Below are 16,305 nucleotides of genomic sequence, written 5' to 3'. Positions count from 1 at the left end.
AGAATACCTGAGCAGATAGTCTATCCCTTCTCCAGGGGGTCTTCCTGACCTCGGAATCGAAATAGGGTCTCCTGCCCTGCTGGCAGATTCTTTACCAACTGAGCTACTAGGGAAGCCCAGGGATAGAGGTGGGGAGGGATAAACTGGGAGATTGGGACTGACATATAAACACTACTGTATATAAAATCGAAACTAATAAGGACCTATTAATAGCACGTGTTTGCCAGGTGGCGCTCGTGGTAAAGAACCCTCCTGCCAAAGCAGGAGACATAAGAGGCGTGGGTTCGATCCCTGGGTCGGTAAGATCCCCTGGAGGAGAGCACAGCATCCCACTCCAGTATTCTTGCCTGGAGAGCCCCATGGACAGAGGAGCCTAGTGGGCTACAGTCCACGGGGTCATAAAGCATCAGACATGACGAATGTACTTCGCACGTGCACACATACATATAGCACAGGGAACTCATCTCAATACTCTGTGATACCTACATGGGAAAAGAATCTTTAAAAGACTGGATATGTGTATAACTGATTCACTTTACTGTGCACCTGAAACTAACACAGCATTGTAAATCAACTATCCTCCAGTAAATTAAAAAAAAAAAAGCAGTCCACTTCCAAACTTCTTTCTATGGAGAAGCTTTAGAGACTATAAATGGCTCACTCAAGTACCAAAACCAAGGGTGCAAACAATGCCTCGGTCAATGTTCTTCCTACTCCAGTCCCTTGCCTCCGTATCTGAGCAATGCTGTCTTCTGAGAAGTGGTGTACGTCTTAGAAATATGAAGGGTAGGTTACAGTAATTCCAGGCTGGATGATTTGGTTTGGGAGAACACCAGTGGACACAGCAACCTCAGCTGCAGACAGCAGAAACCAGAACTTTGCCCCTTTCATTTCCCATGCTTATCTCTGATAGAAAGTCTCATTACAAAACACCCGTGTACCTTCCCAGTAGAGATTATGACACCAAGTTCCCATCACAGACCCTAAATCCAGCCACCTGGGCTTGGAAGTAGCATTAAGAGCCAAGCCCTGGATTTGGGCACACCTAGAATGACTTCTGCTCTGTCAGATACTCACACTGTGGAAGAGTGTCTACTGACCTGGAGAAGCATAATTAATACCTAAGGGGAAAAAAGTGAAATAGAATATGATCTCAGGTTTGTTAAAAGACATTCTCTCAGTGTGAAACAGAACTTAGGAATTTGCACATCAAACAATATCTGTGTTTCTAGGTAGTGGCAAATGTTCATCTTATTCTGGGTTCTTAGAATTTCCACAATGACATGTTCATTCTTTTATTCATTCATCCAACTTTCAATGCAACAGCCACTACACTAGATGTTGGGCACATGTTGCAGGGAGAGGGAATAAGAAATAACCAGATCCAGGCTATGCCTTCATGAGAATGAGACTTGTAATTGGGGGAAATGATTATGCATGTGTAGAGAGAAAGCCCTTATTTATTTGATGATAAAATCAGTTAGATTCCAATTAATAAAAGGGAAAGACTATGTACAAAAAGTATAGTGAAAGAAAAGAGAAGGCAAGGTGTCACTAATCCCCATAAGATTATCTCCTCACAAGGAACAACAGTCCTCAGATGCTAAACTCATTACTCATTCCCATCCTGTCTGCCTTAAATTCATAAAATGAGAAATAGCTCAGCTGTCAGAGGTTTCCTGCCCCTTTATTTCCTTCAGCCAGCAGGCTCTCCATTACTGCAGTAGGGAAGATGGGGAAAATTGTTTTCTTCCTGTTTCTTCTACTTAGCAAGTTCACCATTACACATGTAAAAAGATCACCGATTTAATAAAGGATATGGACTCCTAATTCTGTTTGGTGTGCGTCTCTTCTTGCCAAGCCCACAAACTCTCATGAAGAGAGAACACGTTCCTACTAGCATAGAATCTGCCTTTTCCAGGCACCAGGAACTTCCCATTCAAACCTGTCTGTACTTAATTCTGAGTCTCTTCCCCCAAAGGCTGCTGCTGGCTGAAGCTATTGCTCTTCTGAAGCCTCCTGGACTCTAACTGATGGAGCAGATCAAGATAAAGGACGTGTATTGAGGAGCATGCTGGGATTACGTCACCAGCCCACCGTCAGCAACAGGCCATGCTGAGAGTCAGCAACTGGTGCTGTCTCTCAACATACAATGTACAAAAAAGGCTCTGATGTGTTTTAAGATACTTTATTTTCTTTCTTTTTAAACACTTGCAAAAGGGAGTACTGAGTTACCGACAATTCAAAACCCCAAATCTCATGGAATTGTGCAGTATTGGTGAAATGAAGAACTCATTTGGGGAGGGGAAATTTTGTTGTTGTTGTTTTTATTGAAGTAGAGTTGATTTACAATATTGCATTAATTTCTGGTATACAGCAACATGATTCAGTTATATACATATATATATATATATATATATATATTTGTGTGCATATATATACATTCTTTTTTGTATTCTTTTCCATTATGGTTTATTATGGGATATTAAATATGGTTCCTTGTGCTATACAGTAGGACCTTGTTGTTAATTTATATATAGTAGTTGTTGTTTTTTATTCACCAAGTTATGTCCAACTCTTTGCTACCTCATGGACTATACACTGCCAGGCTCCTCCGTCCATGGGAGTCCTCAAGCAATTATTCTGGAATGGGTTGCCATTTCCTTCTCCAGGGGATCTTCCTGACCCAGGGATTGAACCCTCTCCTGCACTGGCAGGCAAATTCCTTACCACTGAGCCTACAGGGAAACCCCAAATATAGTAGTGTGTATCTGCTAATCCCAAACTCCTAATTTATCTCTTTCCCCCACCCCGCTTTCTCCTTTGGTAACCAGGTTTCTTTTCTATATCTGTGAGTCTATTTATATTTTGTAAATAAATTCATTTGTGTCATATTTTAGATTCCACATATAAGTGATGAGAGGGGAAAGTTTTTAAGTCCCAATAATTCATCTTATTTTTAAATTTCAAGTGTTTAACACTAAGAACATCTTATGAATCATGTTAAACCTTCTGTACTTGCTAGTCTCTTCAAGTATGTTTTTCAATTTTATAAAATAGAAAAAGCTTTAATTCCAGATGAATAATAAAGTGTTATTTCAAAAAGAGACTCCTTTCCCTTCTATTCATTGGCAGGAAAATCTAACGTGACATATACTGCTTATGATTGAACAAAGTCGAACTTTTACATTTACTGGAAGAATCTGCCTCAATCTGATTAATTAGCAAAACACAGAGTGCTTGTTTAGCTCCCTGTGTCCTAAACATCCGGGAACTCCCTGGTTTCCCTTAGTCTTTCTTCTGAAAAATGTGATTTACAACACAGTGGTTCAATAAACAAAAAAGTACATCCAGTTCCAAGTGATTGGCCATCCAATTTACTTTGAACCAAGCTGATTCTCAGCCTAAACAGAGACTCACATCTCTCTTGCACAAAGTGTCTTTCCATACCCCCAGTAGTGCATGCTCGGTAGACTTGCTAGATGGGCACACTGCCCAAAGCAGAGCCTCCACTTTTCTGAAGCCCTCAACCTGATTCAGGAGCTCCAGGCTCCTACGCCAAGAACCAGCCCCTATGCCAAGAGTCAGCTGAAAGTGTTCAGACTAGCCAACAGTTACTCCCAGGGATGGGGAACTTGCAGCAAGGAGACTCCAGGTGGGAAGAGAAGTTGGGACAGGTGTCACTCAAAGAAAGATGAGGGGTAATGATGACATGAACTTCTGCTTGGCATGCCTGCCCTTATTGGCACACAGGGGTGCCCACCTCCAGGACATGTGCACCTGAGAAAGGCCTGAAATTACCAGCATTTGGACAAGTGAGAGGGTCTCAAGATGAAGGAAAAAGAGCCCATGGCTTCCTGTGGTCCAGTTGGCTACTACATCTGCCAAATCTGGTTCCCAACTTCCCCTAGGACTGTCCCTTTCCCCAGCTCTAATCCTGTGGGAGAACTCAGAGAGACATCGAATCATCAATGAGGTAAGGAAATACTTTGTTTGCTCAGACCTTCACCCTAACCCCATCCCATCTCCAGTGAAGCCTGACTTCTTTTAAGACGTCAGGGCTAACTCCTCACCCTCTCTCAACCAGGATTCCTGCCTGGCTGACTCAAGAGGTTTCCCTTCCCACTGATGATGTCTGCAGGGTTTTTTGTTGTTATTTCTTTTCTTTTTTTTTTCCCCCTATTTTCAACATTTTGGCTCTTTTTCCTGCTTGAAACACATGCAACAGTAAGTTTTTTGTTTTAAAACATAGGTTTTTTTAAATTATTATTCAGGTATGGTTTATTGCTGTTCAGTCAAGTCTGACTCTTTGCAACCCCATGGACTGCAGCATGCCAGGATTCCCTGTCCTTCACCATCTCCCGGGGTTTGCTCAAGCTCATGTCCATTGAGTCCGTGATGCCATCTCATCCTCTGTCGTCCCCTTCTCCTCCTGACTTCAATCTTTCCCAGCATCAGGATCTTTTCTAATAAGTTGGCTCTTCGCATCAAGTGGCCAAAGTATTGGAGCTTCAGCTTCAGCAGCAGTCCTTCCAATGAATATTCGGGTATGGTAAGGCCAACAGATCAGAAGGCAGCTGCCACTAAAAAGAGTTTGTTACAGATCCCTGAAGAAGGGGGCACACCACGCCACGTGGGAAGAGGGTGACCACACAAGAAAGCACCCAGAGGTCAGGGGACAGAAAGAGTGGGGGAAAACATGAGAAAATGCCTTTATTGTGGTTTCTGTGGAAAGAACAGTGAAGCAGGGTGAGCATTAGGGTTAGCTAGATTGAACACCTCCAGCTGGCTCTTGGCATAGGGGCTGGTTCCTGGTTGTCTAGTACCTGGCTCTGGAGCAATTAGGGCAGGTGGATAGAGGCCCAGAGTGTGAGAGCCCATTAAAGGAGGTGGTTGAGGTATGACTGACTTGGTTGGTTTCCATAGAAAAGGCTCACTCACAGGTTAGTTTACTATCACAGGTTACTTTATTGATCTCTAAGAATTGGCTACCTCTGGAAGAAGCAGTCCCTCCAGGGGCAGGGAGTCCCCAGAATGTGAAAACATCAAAAACACAGATACAGAACAGAATAATGCAATTAACACAACTTCTGAGGCACCCTTGGAGTGACTCAGGCCTCCTGCTGCTGCCAAATGAGCCAGGCTGTATGAAGCCCTTGCCAGTGCATGCTGGAGACTTGCCTGACTTGCTTTATCATTTATCCCTGGAATCTCAATTCCTTGACCTGAATGTCTCGAGTCTCAATCAACCCAGCAGTCCATTCTTCCTCCTCTGCAGAGTGGTCAGGAACCTAGTGACCTCTCCATGGCAGGTCCTACTATGTTCTAGAGTTCTCATCAGTCAAGTGCAAGTGCCTCCTTGTTTCTCAACTTATACACATTTTTGCCCCCAGCCTGCCACTCCACAATCACAACTCAGACAGTACACTCTCTAACTCCTCCACTACCTGCTTGTATCCACCCCAGGGAAACTTTCACTCCCCAGTGTGTTCCATTCACTATTCACACTCCTCTTTCCCTGGCCTGCTCCCCACCTCAAGTAACAAACCTGTTCCTGGACACCACAGAGTGCTGGCCACACTATTTGCACTGGTGCGGGAAGGATGAGAGAGGATGCCCACTGGGTCCTCACCTTCTTTGTCCCATCTCTCGTGAATCATCCCCAGGTGTGGCCCAACACCATTTTAACATTCCCCATGGGATGGTGAGGCAGGGGATGGTACACACACTTCTCTGTGGGCACCCATTACTTGATGTGAAATAATTTCATCCAGACTCGGGGTGAGAAGGATCTTTAAAGCTGTGTGGATCCCCTTCCCTGATGCCTGTTTTGAACATAACTGGTGCTGCAAACGGCTCTCAGTTCTCACGGCCCCAGGGATGCCCTCTGACCTAAAGACACAGACATAGCATTCAGAATTTCCTTCCCACTTGGGGTAAATCTCAAGCTCATGCAACTCATAGACTAGGGCATGTCCCTTCTTGGCTCTTATTTTTTGATTGACATCATTATTCATGGCCCTTCATTCATCCATAAAGAATAGATCTGTTGGGTTCCTAAAAAAATTCCACTGGGAATTTTTGATTAGTATTGAATTGAATTTATAAATTAATCCAAGAAGAACTGACATCTTTACTAACATCCTCTCCATGAACATGACATTCCCACATCCCCACTTTTTATCCCTTAACAAACTTAAATTTGTTCTGTAAATATTTATGTATTTTTAAAGCTTTTCTCCTAGATAGTTAATGCTTTGATGCTATTTTGTGTTGTATTTTTTAGCTGTCAAAAATTAGTGTAGAGAAATACATTTGATTTTTTAATGTGAAACATAGAAATCTCACTGAATTCTCTTAAAGGCTTTGTTGTGCACATGTGCTCAGTCATGTTCGAGTCTCTGCAACCCCATGGACTGTAGCCCACCAGCCTCTTCTGTCCACTTTATTCTGATGGATTTTCTATGTAAAAGGTTGTATCATCTTGAAATAATGATGATTTCATTTCTTCTCTTCCATTTCTTACCCTTCTCCTGTTTCTTGTCTTAGCAGTGGGCAGGTCCTCCAGGAGAATATGAAACTAGTTGATCTGAAGAAGAATCCATATCTTATCCTTGGCCTTCGTGAGAATGCACCTGAAGTTTCTTTTTTATACATAATATTTGCTGTAGAGCAATGATTCTCAAACTGTTTGGCCTCAGGGTTCCATCATACTCTTAAAAACTATTGAGGACCTCAAAGAACTTTTATTTATGGAGACTTTATCAGGATTTATCACACTAGAATGAAAAAAATGTTAAAGAATATTGAAACACAATAATATATCATTCATGATATTATCAAGTTTTATGATGACTGAGTTAATTTATGAAAAACTCTTTGCAGAGTGTCTAATAAATGGTCAAATAAAGATAATAATAAATCCATTATGTTAACATAAATAATATATTTTAATGAAAATAATCTCTTTGCAAAACAAAAAATAATAACAAATATAGTAAGTTTACATTTAAAATTTTTTTTTAATTTTTAAATTTAAACTTAATCGAGATAGCTGGGTTCTAACATCTGACCCTGCACTCGATCTGCCATAATACATTATTTAGGTTGAAGTGTGAACCCAAGTAAGGTGAAAATTCAACCTTACACAGAAACATAGATGGAAAAGGGCAGAGCATTTTAACCGAGTTTTAAGATAATTCAGGCTATTCTTTGATATGATATCAAAACTTGACAAGTGGTAGTTTCTTAAAGGTCAGGTGAATGCAGAAATCTAAAACTGTTTCAATAGACCTTTCACACCCAGTACATTCATGAAAAAATGAGAATGAAAAAGGAAAAGAATGTTGCTGTTGAATATTATTGTGAAAATTGTTCTGATATCATAGACTCCCCCTGAAAGGGTCGTAAGAGATCCTCAGGTTTGCAGAGAATACACTGTGAGAACTGCTGCTATAGATTATTGACTTAACCTTTATCGAGTCGAAAAGCTTCTCTTATTTTATTGTACTGATTTTTAAAAAATCATTAGTAAGTGTTGACCGTTATGAAACGCACGGCCGAGAGACCGAGAGGGCTTTCTGTTCCCTGGAACTGACACCTCAGCACAGGCGCAGGAAGCAGTAGGAGCTCAGGACACCCATGAGGTTCCCTGGGGCTGGTCTGTCGGTTTTGAAGCTCAAGGGCTTTGGACATGAACTCAAAGGATTTAGTTTCTAGCAGGGACCATCCTGAGGAAATGGCCAGGAAAGCAAGGTCCAGGCTGGAGGCGTCATCCCTAACCACACACCTTCCAGCAGCCTGGAGGCCGCCATCTTGGAGCGCCACAGCCCAGGGCCGCGCCTCAGTTCCTCCACTGCTGACAGGACAGCGGCCTTCCCGGTACTGGCCACCAGGCAGATCAGGACTCCCTCATTTCCTCAGGCTTGCACAACCAGGGAAATGACCTGTGGATGAGGACAGCCATTGGTGTCTGGTAAGTCACCCTTTGCAGGAGAAATGACCTGCAGGGACACTCCCTGGGCATCAGACCAGCTGTTCTCCTCACCCCCTGACCCGCCCAGGGATGGCTCAGTATAAATACAGCCACCTCTCCAAGCAAGCAGGGACCAGCAGCTCTGCTCCATTGGGGATCAGGTGAGGAACCGCTTCAAGGAGCCATTTCTTTGAAAACTCTTACTTTAAAACATAATTTTTCTGATTTCTCTTTCTCCTCTATGTGGTCAGTGCTGGCAGAGTGGTGCATGGGAAATGCTTTTGATTAACGACAGGCTGCTTTAGTAAGACACAGCTTGGACCCAGCTGTCCTCTTCTTCCACCAAAGCTACCTGGGTGACCTCCTAGACAGCCCTGGGTTCAGGGTTGGTGGGTTCGGAATCGAGGGCTTGAGGCTGCGAGTCAGGTCCTACTGCGGTGTCTCCTAGTACGACCACTGGGAGTCTAGTGGAAATGAGCAGCCAGGCTCTCCTTGACATACAAACCCCAAAGTGGAGAGGGGTGAAAGTCTTGTCCGTGTCTCCCTGACCCTCTCCTTTCCTTTCAGCACAATGAAGCTCTTCACAGGCCTCATGCTCTGCTCCTTGGTGCTAGGAGCCCACAGCCTGCTTTCCTTCCTTGGTGAGGCTTTTGAAGGTAAGGCCTATGGAGGGGCTATGACATCCTTGGGCCTCTAGGCTTCACCCTAAACACCCCTGAGGGTTGGAGCTGGGGTCCTAGGAGGTGTTCCCCTATGTGGTAGAATATGACAGGTATTGGGGGAGCTTTTTTCAGACAGTTTGAAAAGCACAGGATTTATGTCCATCAGGTACTAGAGAAAGAACGAGCATCATTTCCAGCTGAAATAGCAGTTTGAGTGGAAGACACAAAACAAGTCTGAAATAGAAAGAAATTTCCCTCAGACCAATTGCATGAAGTAGGGTGAAAGCAATCCATCTGTTCTCCTCTCCTGTCTTTCCATCCCTACTCCTCCCTCCCTCCCTTCCTCTCTTCCTTCCTTCCATTTCTTAGTTGGATGATTCAGAGACCTTCAGAACACCTTGTTGGTCCTATCTATACTCAGTGATGCTGTCCCTGCTTTAGTCTGTTTCCCATCTTTTTCTAGCCTTTTAACTAATGAAAAAAAAAAGGTGTGTGTGCGTGGAAACCTAATAACAAATGTCAAGCCTCCACAAGGAACTCGGCTCTTACGTGCAATTTAGAGGGACCCACTTTCCTTCTCTGCCCAGGGCTGGAGAGTTTTCCAGGACATTAGCAGCACTAACTGGGCAGTTTCAGGAAGACAGGGGCAGTTCCAGTCAAGCTGGGTCAGTTGGTCATATATTACCTGCAGAACACCTCCGAGCGGGCATCTTCCTCCACCTGAAGGGGAGAAAACTGAGGCTTAGAGCAGCCGAGTCTGTCGCCAAGGGACTGAGTGCCCGTCAGCAGGTGGCAGGACAGAGGTGGGAACCCAGCTGTGCTTGAGGCCAAGGCTCTCACCGACTTCTCCCAGCACCACTTCCTGAAGACGGGGGCTGAGCAATCTGGGCTGCAGTTTGGAGTCCCCTGGGGAGCCATGAAAACTATTTCTGCCTGAGACCAGCCCGGAGACGGGGAGGTGACTGGCCTGGGCTGTGAGGGCTCAGGGGACTTTCAGGGTCTCCCCAGATTATTGGACAGTGCAGCCAGGCTGAGGAATAGACCCACTTCCTCAAGCAGCCACATCATCAGTACCATCCACTAGAGAGTTCTCAGGATTCCTTTCACTCACCTAACAGGCAGGGGAATCAAGTCACAAGTGGTCCTTTCATGAGGCAGTAATACATTTCTTAGGCGTCAGAGCAGAGGAGTATGTCTGCCCCTTTCTCAGAAGCTGTCTCGCATGTCACCTCCTCACTCACCCACGTGCCCCGGAGCTTATCACATGCAGCTTCCTCTACAACAGTGGTTCTGGACCCAGGGCAAATTTGGTGATGCTTGGGTGCATTTTCAGTTGTCACACTGAGGAATAGTTTGAGAGGTCAAGGATGCTGCTAGACATGTTATAATATCCAGGATAGCTTGGACCAACAACAATATTCCTGGTCTCAAATTTCAATAGAATGCTGTTGAGGAATCCTGTCCTATAATAACTCCCTCTGTCCTTAAACATATCAGGTAGAGCCCTCGTTGAGAGGCAGCACAGAGACAGCATCACAGGGGTTAGACAAAGGGGTCCCACAGCCGTAGCGCCTCCCCACCCCACCCCAATGACTCTCATTCCAATACCAGGAGCAGGCAACTAGGCATAAGGAATGCTCTTCTTACCCTATGGCATTTGTGGTGCTCTGACCACAGGCTGAAACCGAGTCAGTGGAAGATTTTTTATTCCTTGATTCTTCTGTAAGCGGGGTCACAGTTTTCTCCCCACCTGATAATCCTTACTCCATGTGCTCTGCTTTCCAGGGGCTAAAGACATGTTGAGAGCCTACAGAGACATGAGAGAAGCCAACTACATAGGTGCAGACAAATACTTCCACGCCCGTGGAAACTATGATGCTGCCCAAAGGGGACCGGGGGGTGCCTGGGCTGCTAAAGTGATCAGGTATTGGGGTCTCTGGGTTACAGGGATGGGTGGGCAGAGCTTTGCTGCCTTGGACAACCTGGAGGGGCCAAGCCCTGGAGAACTTTCCAGTAGGGTTGTGGGCCCTCCTACTATTAAACACCCTCCTGCTCTGCGCCCACTGTGAGGTCTGAGTGGTTGAAGAGCAGAGCAAGGCTGGTGAGACAGGCGATTCTCAACCCTTCCCCTATGGGTGCTGTTTCCCCAGCATCCAGGGGACGTGCAGGGCTGAGGTGGTAGTGCCTGGGGACCACAGGGTTTTAGCCCCTCTTTCCTTGGCTCCTCTCAGAGTCATTGATTCCTTAGAAAGAGGAGAGATGGGGAGGGTGGGTCTGTGGCTCATAGTCCTGGATTAATCCCCTCCCTGCTCTCCTCCTTTCCAGTGATGCCAGAGAAGGTATTCAGAGATTCACAGACCCTCTGTTTAAGGGTACGTCCAGTGGCAAGGGGCGGGAAGACTCGGCAGCTGACCAGTTTGCCAATGAATGGGGCCGGAGCGGCAAAGACCCCAACCACTTCAGACCTGATGGCCTGCCTGATAAGTACTGAGCTGCCTCTCTCTCTGCTCAGGAGACGGGGCTGTGAGTCCCCAAGGGCAGGGACACTGAGCTAAAGTGTTCTCTGTCCACAGAAGGCAGCGGATCTAATAAATGCTTAAGAGATGGCATACTGAGGCTGTGTGTCATTCCTGGTATGAGGGCAGCCTGTTGGTTCCAGGGCTGATGGCAGGACAGCCACGTGAAGCTCAGCCTGTGCCTGTGTGTGTGTTTCCGGGACACACCCTCAGCATCACTCAGGACAGACCCCCTGTCCAGCCTTCCCCTAATCAGGCCCGCTCCCTCTCCAGGCCCCTCTGGTTATCCCAGGGCCGTTTCCAGGCCCTTCTTTGTCCAGGCCTTCTCCCTCCCTGCAGTTGTGTCCTGCCACCTCCTCTGTCCCCGGTCTAGTCGCCTAGCTTGTCCTCGGTGCTCTCTGTGTGGGGCAGGGACACAGTCACGGGAGGACTGGACGGTGGAATCCTGCTCCAGCAATTGCCACCTTGATCTTCTGTTCATTTCTCAGCAACTCTTAGAAATCCATCTATGAACCAGTTTCTTTCTGTGCCATCCAGAACTGCCTCCAACACTGTTCCCTGCTAGTCTATTTTTTTTTTTTTTGGCTTTATTTGAAGCCTAAATGATGACATAGAGCCTCCTTGCTTGTGAATGTTTCCTCATAGCCTCTTATTTTAAGTAGCTCACTTGCAGAAATATTAGTGGGGAGAGAGCAGGACAGAGGCGTCTACTTCTGTAAGTGAGTGTCCAGAAACCAGTTAGTGATTTATAAAGGGAAATTTTCATATGAGGTATTATTAACTGGTTATAGGATTAAGTACTAAGAGATTAAGAAATACAGAAAGCTAAGGTTTTGATCTTGTTGGGAAGCCTGTAGCCCATGGGAAGGCTGGTAAAGATTGCTGGGTGTCCCAATCCAAAGCTGACAAGCAAGACGTCCCCCATGTACCCATAAAGCTTGGTATGGAACAGCTCAGGGGTGCAGTTGAACTCACTGGGGATGCAGCTGGGGTTTCCTGCAAACTCACCTGAAGGCAGCACACACGGGGCAGGGGATAGAAGGGCTCTGAGCTCCCTGGAAGCCAGCCGTGGAAATGGCAGTGCTACAGACTGACTGTGTCCCCCCTCCCCAATTTCTATGTTGAAGCCCGACTCCTAATGGAGCTGTTCAGATGAAAGAAGTAAATATGGTTAAATGAGGTCATAAGTGTTGAAGCCTGGGCTGGAAGGATTAGGGTCCTTATAATGTTAGAGATACAAGAAAGCTAGCTTTCTCTTTCTCCTGTAAAGACACAATGAGATAGTGTCCATCCGCTGGCCAAGAAGAGAGCTCCCACCAGGAACCAAGTTGGTTTGCAATTTGGTTCTGGACCTTCCAGTCTGCAGACGTGTGAGGAATGAAGTTCTCTGGTTGAAGCCACCTAGTCTGTGGTATTAATGCATTGTTAGGGAGACAGAATGTTGCTGAACACCTTGGGAATCCAGCTGCGAGGCCACAGCAGTTGCCAGGAAACTTCAGCGGCTGGGAATAACATAAAAACTCCAGAGTGCCAGTGGGTGTCCTTGTGTGTGAGAAGAGCGCCCCGGGAGCTGGATGGCAGGAAGAACATGGGACCTGGAAGAGATGGCGGTACATCCTGCTTGTCCCCTCCCCCAGAGCCCTCTACTGACAGATTAACATCAGGCCCAGCTGGCACATGAGAATTGTTGCCTCAAACTGGAAACAACCCAAATGTCCATCAAATGAAGAGTGGATAAACCGTGACTTATCTGTACAATGGATTTCTATTCAGCAACAAAGGGGAGGGAATAAACACAACTGTTTCTCAAATTATTATATCAAGAAGAAGACTTACACAAGAGTGTATACTTTATATGAAGTTCATGAACAGGTTAAAAAACTGATATTTAATGATAAAGAACAGGAGTTGCCTCTGGAGGCAGAGGTGATGGCCTGGGAGGGGCTGAGAGGGAATTTCTGAAATGATGGAAACCTTCAAAATCTCCTGAGAGTGTGGGTTACATAGGTGTATTGATTTGCCTAACTCATTGACAGGTAAATTAATATGTGTGAAATTCATTGTATGGAAGTTATACCTTTCTCTTAGTCCATTCAATTTGCTATAACAAAATATCATTAATTGAGTGCCTTATTATCAACAGAAATGTATTCCTCACAATTCATGAGGATGGGAAGTCCAAGATCAAGGTGCTAGAAGATTGTGTCTGGTGAGACTCTACTTCCTTGTTCATAGATGGCCATCTTATCCCTGTCTTCTCACGTGGCAGGAAGGCAAGGGTGCTCTCTGGGGTCTATATTATGAGGGCACTAATTCCACTCATTAGGGCTCCACTCTCATGACCTAATCACCTCCCAAAGACTCCACCTTCAAATTCCATCACATTAGGAATTAGGGTTAAACCTTTGGGTTTTAGGGGGACGTAAGCATTCAGTCTATAGCAACAATTTAAACATAACAATTGTTAAATAGAAAATGCATCCCCAACAAATAAATATATCATATATCATAATAATCTAAACTATGGATGTATAACTAAATTAGTAAAATATACAATGTGAAGCATTTAGGAATATAAAAGTAAATCTTATATGGCCTTGCCCTAAAGGGACATGTTGTCTATATACAATCAGTGGAAAATTGCAATGAGGGAGGGGAGGGAGCATCAGGTCAAATCAGGTTGAGGGCACAGAGCAGACAGGAGAAGCCTTGTACTTGGGGCTTTAAGAGGGCAAGGAAAGGAAGCCACATGAGGAACTCTTTCATGAACCAAACATTTTGTAGTTGGTTTTTCTGATGAAATCGGTAAAGTAATAAACTTAAAGATAAGTGATCTAAATCTGTTAAATAGAGATTTATCACAGGCTTGAACTAAAAATTCACTGACTTATTTATTTACTAAGTCCTTTATTCAATAATTATTTAACAAATATTTGCTGTGTTTACCCTATGACAGGCCCTGGGTGAAGCTAGAGTATGTCTTGTCAAAATTAGGGATGACTCCCTTTTCTGGGGGTAGGCTGAATTTTAATTCTTTTAGTTGTTTTGAGATGGAAATTGTAGGACATTTAGGGAATGAGTTGTCAGAAACATTTAATTTGTCCTCTTGGTTGAATGCAGTGACCAAACATATTTACACTTTCCCTGTACTGCTTTCAACCTTCTGCTTGAAGTGGATTTCTTCAAAAGTGGAAACATTCCTGGGCCCCAGAATTGGCAAAGTTCCCCTGAGGACTGGGTGAAGGCCCCTGAATAAAGTAATCTGTCAGACACTGAACTTGTTTAACAGGCATTGTCTCACTTAATCATTATCAGGATGATTGCTGTCTTAAGAAAACTGACCATACTGACAGGGCCAAAGTTGATATACAAAACCATGTCTCTATGACCTCAAAGCAGAGGCTATCCTCTGCCCTGTGATTATATCACCAACAGGCCTTGTGAGCAAAAGTCATGGAAGGGGACAACACTCATGTAAGAAGACTGTGATGGCCCAGACCAATCTGAAATACAGATTGCAGTTACCTCTGTAGGCAAAGGTGAGGTGGAATAATTGGTAGGAGAAGGTATATGTTCACAGCAATAGCAGCCATGTGACCAACTGGAAAGGATTGTCTATTGTGAGTATTTCTGTAATGTGAATGTTTATATATATATATATATATCACAAATATCTTCCTTCTATTCCTTTATCATCATATAGAATATGTACTAATAGCAGTTAACTGTATAGCTCAGTGTTTAAGTTATAGGATTTCAAAAAGGGAGTATAACTCACTAGAAAAAGAATAAGCATAATATATTAGAAAAGCAAAATGAGACTTCATTCTCTTTGTGGAAAAAGGTTGGTATGTTTCAAGTGCATATGGAATAAGTACATCATGTGTGGGAAGCTGGACTTTGCTATTGTCTTTATTTGGAATTAGCTATGGGTTAGGGAGGTGGTTACTGGTGCCAAGTTGACAGGGAGTGGACTGTGATGGGTCTGAAGTTGAAGTGTCAGCTTGGCTAGGCTGAACAATGATTCCCACAACTCCTTTCTTTTTATGCTTCTACTTAAAGCAGGCATCAGGAACCAGTTTGCCCAAGATGTGGTGGTTGGAAAGGAAGCAGCAGTCCTCCTGTTTGTGTGTGTGGAAGGTCGGGGCTGGGGGACCAGGACGGTCATGCGCGTTGTGGCTTCTCTCTTGGCTCATCTCATTGGCACCGAGGCAGCCGCTGGGCCTCCAGCCGCTCCGCCTTCCCCTGACGCTCCTGTGGCTGCTCTGACTCCTGGACCACGTGTGTGGTTAGCTCCATAGGAGGGCAGCCAGCTTCTGCAGACTTCAGCAAAACCGCAGGTGCTGAGAGAGACGGACCCAAGTTCTGCGTGGTTCTCATGGGCTTTAGCGCATGCTCCTGAGGTCCAGCTTGTCCTCTGGGCCTCAAGCTCTAGCATCAGACAAACAGGCAACAGCCTTGTAGAAACAGTCTAACCAGAACCTACAACTGTGTCTGATCAAATACAGGTACATATTTATACAATGATTTAGAGAATCTTCTGTAAGTACTACTTCTCTGACTGAACCCTGATTAATACAGAATCACTACATGAAACTACTGACACCTCCCTGGTTTCCTGAGGAAGGCTTCCTCCGCTTTTCTTCACCTCAGCTGTGTTGTCCAAAGCTCTCAGAAGAATCAACTTGAGGGCCAGCCGCCCCTGTCTCAGATGCTTAATGGAGTCAACAAAAAAGCAAATGATGGGGTTGGCACTGGTGTTAACAGGACCATCCCTGTCTTAAAATAATGTAAGGACATGTTGAAATCCTCCTGAAGCTGGTACAGCAGAAAACTTTGGATGCCAAAATGCAGGCTGCTGAGGAGGAAGATCAGCACTGTGAGGAGGATGACCATGCAAAGCCTGGTCAGCTGCACCTGCTGGGACTCACCAAGGATCCTGACCAGCAGGGCCAGGCTGGCGCTAGCAAGAACCACCAATAAGAACAACAGTTACCCAGCAATGATGAAGTCAAATACTAGACGCCAATCACAGCCAAAACCCCTAAAAGGAAGCCACAATAGTTCTCTTCCAGAAGATTCAGAAGCAGACACAGGGCCCAGGGATGGCACATTTGAGAGCTGATGTGTGTCTTGGGCACCAGCAGTGGTA

General features: G+C 45.0%; 2 protein-coding genes across 2 annotated transcripts in view; both read left to right on the top strand.

Moving 5' to 3' along the window:
- The first annotated feature begins 7,840 nt into the window (after positions 1-7,840).
- LOC122675622 (serum amyloid A protein-like) lies at positions 7,841-11,244 on the top strand. The gene is made up of 4 exons (XM_043874594.1): positions 7,841-8,136; positions 8,543-8,631; positions 10,423-10,561; positions 10,963-11,244. Exons 1-4 carry the CDS (start codon positions 8,066-8,068, stop codon positions 11,126-11,128), a joined length of 465 nt encoding a protein of 154 aa, XP_043730529.1. The 5' UTR covers positions 7,841-8,065; the 3' UTR covers positions 11,129-11,244.
- Positions 7,871-16,305, top strand: part of LOC122675631 (serum amyloid A protein-like) — a 46,820-nt gene continuing 38,385 nt past the window's right edge. The window contains exon 1 of the mRNA XM_043874605.1: positions 7,871-7,975. Within this exon, the coding sequence (XP_043730540.1) occupies positions 7,953-7,975 (23 nt within the window). The 5' untranslated portion in view covers positions 7,871-7,952. The remainder of the gene's footprint in view (positions 7,976-16,305) is intronic.

This window comes from Cervus elaphus, chromosome 2 (genome assembly GCF_910594005.1).
Source record: "Cervus elaphus chromosome 2, mCerEla1.1, whole genome shotgun sequence".
Classification (NCBI taxonomy): domain Eukaryota; kingdom Metazoa; phylum Chordata; class Mammalia; order Artiodactyla; family Cervidae; genus Cervus; species Cervus elaphus.
The sequence above is the reverse complement of the archived record's forward strand: the minus strand, read 5'-3'. Positions and strand labels throughout refer to the sequence as shown.